Here is a 4,029-nt window from a genome sequence, read left to right as displayed (position 1 = left end):
AATAAATATTATTAAATTACAAACAAATCTTTTATTTTATTTTAACATATTTTATACATTATTTAAATTTTTAATATATTCCATAGCTCTACATATGAATGGTTCACTTCAATATTTTGTCGTTTAGGGCAGTTAACTTCATCAGCACATCGTTTGCCTTTCTGTATCCATGATACAACATAAGGCTCAGGTACAAACATGTGCACTGGTGGCCCTACACAATTAATCAACATGAGAGAAGAAATACTTGTCGGGTTCAAAGCATTTCTTTTAGTAGTAACTATATTGTTCATTGAACTGAAAGCTCTTTCGCATTCACTGGATGATATTGCTACAGTTTTAATTGCAGTTAATAATGGTCTTAAATCTAAAACTGTTGAACTATCCTTGAGATCTTTAAACTCCCGAAATCCATTTATCGCAGATCTTTCATCAACTTGAAACACATTGGCTAATCTTCTTACTGCAGAGTCGCCATATTGTATATCAAATTGATCTGGCCAATTTTTTGGGTCCAATACATCTAAGTCATTAAGTAATTGAGTGTATATATTTTTAAACTCATTACCTTGCATAGATACGTTTGATGATTGTGTTGTGAACAATCTACTTCGTAAGTTATTAGATAGACTTCTAAAAAACTGCAATGGATTTATCTTTGGTATAGCTTTGTTAGTAATGAGTGGAATGTCTTTAAATAATTGTTTTTCACATGAATCAATAGCTTCTTTTGTTTTAGGACCATAATTTTCAGCCATTGAGTCGAAAACCATTATTATACGTTGAATACAACAATTTGCTTGAGTCAATGTATGACTTCTATTTTGGAGTGATGTAGACAAGTCAGCTAATTCACATAAGGCGTCATACATTATACCTATAACATAACAGAAAAAAATCTAATTAAATTACATGTTTAGATTATAATTAATTCAATTTAAATCCAAAATAAAAAATTTACTTATCAAGATTGGTGACAAATTCTATTGACGCCAAATGTCTTTTAAGTCCCAAGTATTTTGACTTTTCTTTTGAAGTTCTTAAACCATCATTGGCAGCAGTTGTGAAGTGTTGGTATAGTGCTGGAAAGTTGTTCCATACAGCTTTTATTGTCCTTTCACTTGATGCAACCCATCGTATTGTAAAAATTTTCCCGATACGTTGTAAGTTATGTTCCAAAGATACAGCACACATATGAAGCTCATTCATGTTTTTTGGCGATTGGTGATACAGAGCATACAATTTTTCAATGAACAGTTGAAAATTATTAATACCACTAACTTCTTTTAAGGTATCACATACAGCGAGTTCTAACCTATGATTACAACAATGCCAAATAACTATATTCGGGTACATTTTTTTTAATTGAGCTCCAACACCAGCAATTCGACCCAACTTTGATGACGCGCCATCACTCACAAATGCAATGAGATTTAACTTTAGAAAATTATTGTTGAGTCCATGAGATGAAAGATTTGTTAGTATAGCGTTTTTGATTGAATCGGCAGATGTGTTTGTTAGTTCAATGATATCAAAAAAAAAAGTTATGACTTCATTATTTGGTCCAACTACAGTTCTTAGGCAAATAACCAACATTGTTTTTTGACTTAATGTTGTGGATTCATCAACAATAATGCAAAATTTTCTTTGATTTTCAATGATATCATTGCAAATCTTAATCCTAATTTCTACTGAAATATGTTCAATTATACTGTTACAAGATTTATCAGTATGAAGAATTCTACCCATATTTAGACTGTTAACGGTTTGTAAATCCACAAGTTTAGGCAAATCTGTGTATGGTCGTTGATTTTTTGCTATAAAGTAAGCAGTTCTGAAAACTTTTCTAGTAGTTTCATGTTCTAAACTTGAAAGTTTGGAAAATTGTCCAGGTAAAACTTCACATGAACCCTTATCAATAATTTGTTGGGCTTTTAAATGAGCTTGTGAGTTTTTATGCTTACATATTTTTTTTCTTAAATTGGCTTTCATTTTACTATCATCAGTTCCTACAGCGCCCACCTCACCATTTATCCATTCTTTAGAAGAATGTGCCCCATGACATGTTGTTAAATTAAAATTTACTTTTTTACAAATAAGACAACCTAATTTAGTCTCTTTAAAATAAAGCCAAGGGTACTCATCTGTGAAATATTTTAATTGTTTGTCATCCCAACATTTTGGTTTTTCTCTAAAAGAAGTCAACATTAAATCTGGTTCCAATTCCTGTAAATAACAACAAATTTTATGCAATTATACAACTAGAAAAAAAAGGTCCAAATAATGTTAATTTAAACATTTAAATCATAATAAGTACCTACTTATATTTATTTAATAATGTGTAATTATTTTTATTTACTTGTTTAAAATTTTTAAACAGAATCAGAGACATAGCTAGGTGCTGGCAACAAGGCATTTGCCAGGGGTGCAATTATACCTAAGGTGCAATTTCAATGAGTGACCATTTCACTCAGTTATGCTGCTTATTTACAAAATTAGTAAATTGGTCATACATTTTTTTGAAATACCTAACTAATAATAATTGTAATATGTACAAAGTCTTACTTTACAAACCTGATGATCCTCTTCAGAAATAGCTATATTATTTGATTCATTTTCTTTTGATACTTTTCTTTTAACTGAATCAACTTCAACCTAAAATGAAAAAAAGAAATATTAAATTGAAAACTCTTAATATTATACATTTATAAAAAAAATGCAAAAGCCTTATAATTGTCACATGATGCTCATTCTATTATTTTAATTACAAAGTAAGCAAATAAAAATAGCAATAGCAAAAATGTTTTATATTTAAATACCGGATTGACATTTTATCTTAATAAAATATGTCATGCCGTTTGACTCTTATTAGTGGTATAAAAAATATTAATAAATCTTTAACAAGTTATAGAAATATAAAAATCAAATTATGAGAAAATTTTTAATCGATAATACCTGAATGTTGGTATTTTCATTTGTCCCAAGATCATCATCAAGGGATTCAACATATGTGTTTTCTTCTTTTTGTTTTTCATTGGTTTTCTACAATTTAAAAATATAGTAATACATTTTCATGAAATATAAATAATGATAAAGTTTTAGTTTAGCCAATTAACTTGGTACTTACTTTAAAATAAGAGTAAATACCGGATTTGCAAAGCTTTTTTGGTTTAGAAGCCATTTTTACTTTTTACTTATTAGTTACTAGTAAGTATACAGTACACTTTAGTAAGTACAATAATTTATTAAACACATGTCATAAATTAACCAACGTTTATTATCTTGTGGATGGCAGTGCAGTCATAGATTTTATCATGAATACAAGAATATTCTAGTCTTCGTAGATCTTATATATTATACAATTGATAAGCAGTACTGCAGTAGTGTACAAAAAGAAATGTTATAATTAAACAATAATCGATAAACACCGACCTCAACTCATGAGCATAACAATAATGCTATAATTATTATTAGACATAGATATTATGAACTACATAGGTACTGTTTACAGTGTTACCGACCATCCGATAACATGAATTTTTAATCTTAATCTCGATATAATATACATTATTTATACACATTATTAGTATATCAGTATATGTAAGCCTGTATTATAATAACTGACTAAGATTTATAGTCTGTGGTCCGTGATTATAATAATAAATTATCTTTTTTTTTTGATTTTTATCATTAATGAAATTTACAATTTATCGCATATTTTTTTTCAAATTGATAATACATAATAAATATCTATAAATAAACGTTTTATAAGTTTTTCAATAATAATTTACACGTAAGACGTACCGTCCCCCCGTTCAAATTAAAAATATAAGAAGGGGTACGCTAAAAAAAATTAAAATTTGAAGGGGAGCTCCGTCCCCCTGCGTCCCCCCCCAATTCGAGCACTGCTCACAGTTGAAATCAAATTCACTATTAGTGTCGCTGTCAATCTCAATTATATTATTCTTTTCAATTTGTGTATCGTTATCGTTTAAACTTTCTTTGCATATACTTTCCCCCATGTCATTG

General features: G+C 28.7%; 1 protein-coding gene across 1 annotated transcript; it reads right to left on the bottom strand.

Moving 5' to 3' along the window:
* Positions 1-936: 936 nt before the first annotated feature.
* On the bottom strand, positions 937-2,307 carry LOC111029259 (E3 SUMO-protein ligase KIAA1586-like). The gene has a single exon (XM_022308221.1). The coding sequence runs from the start codon at positions 2,206-2,208 to the stop codon at positions 958-960; it is 1,251 nt and encodes a 416-aa protein (XP_022163913.1). The 5' UTR covers positions 2,209-2,307; the 3' UTR covers positions 937-957.
* Positions 2,308-4,029: the final 1,722 nt, after the last annotated feature.

The sequence above is a fragment of the Myzus persicae genome, unplaced genomic scaffold (genome assembly GCF_001856785.1).
Source record: "Myzus persicae strain clone G006 unplaced genomic scaffold, MPER_G0061.0, whole genome shotgun sequence".
NCBI classification, from domain to species: domain Eukaryota; kingdom Metazoa; phylum Arthropoda; class Insecta; order Hemiptera; family Aphididae; genus Myzus; species Myzus persicae.
Note: the sequence above shows the minus strand (reverse complement) of the source record. Positions and strands in the feature narration are given on the sequence as shown.

Bases quoted from the DNA above. Each gene is read 5' to 3' on its own strand.
- LOC111029259 (XM_022308221.1), bottom strand. From the start codon at position 2,208: ATGTTGACTTCTTTTAGAGAAAAACCAAAATGTTGGGATGACAAACAA.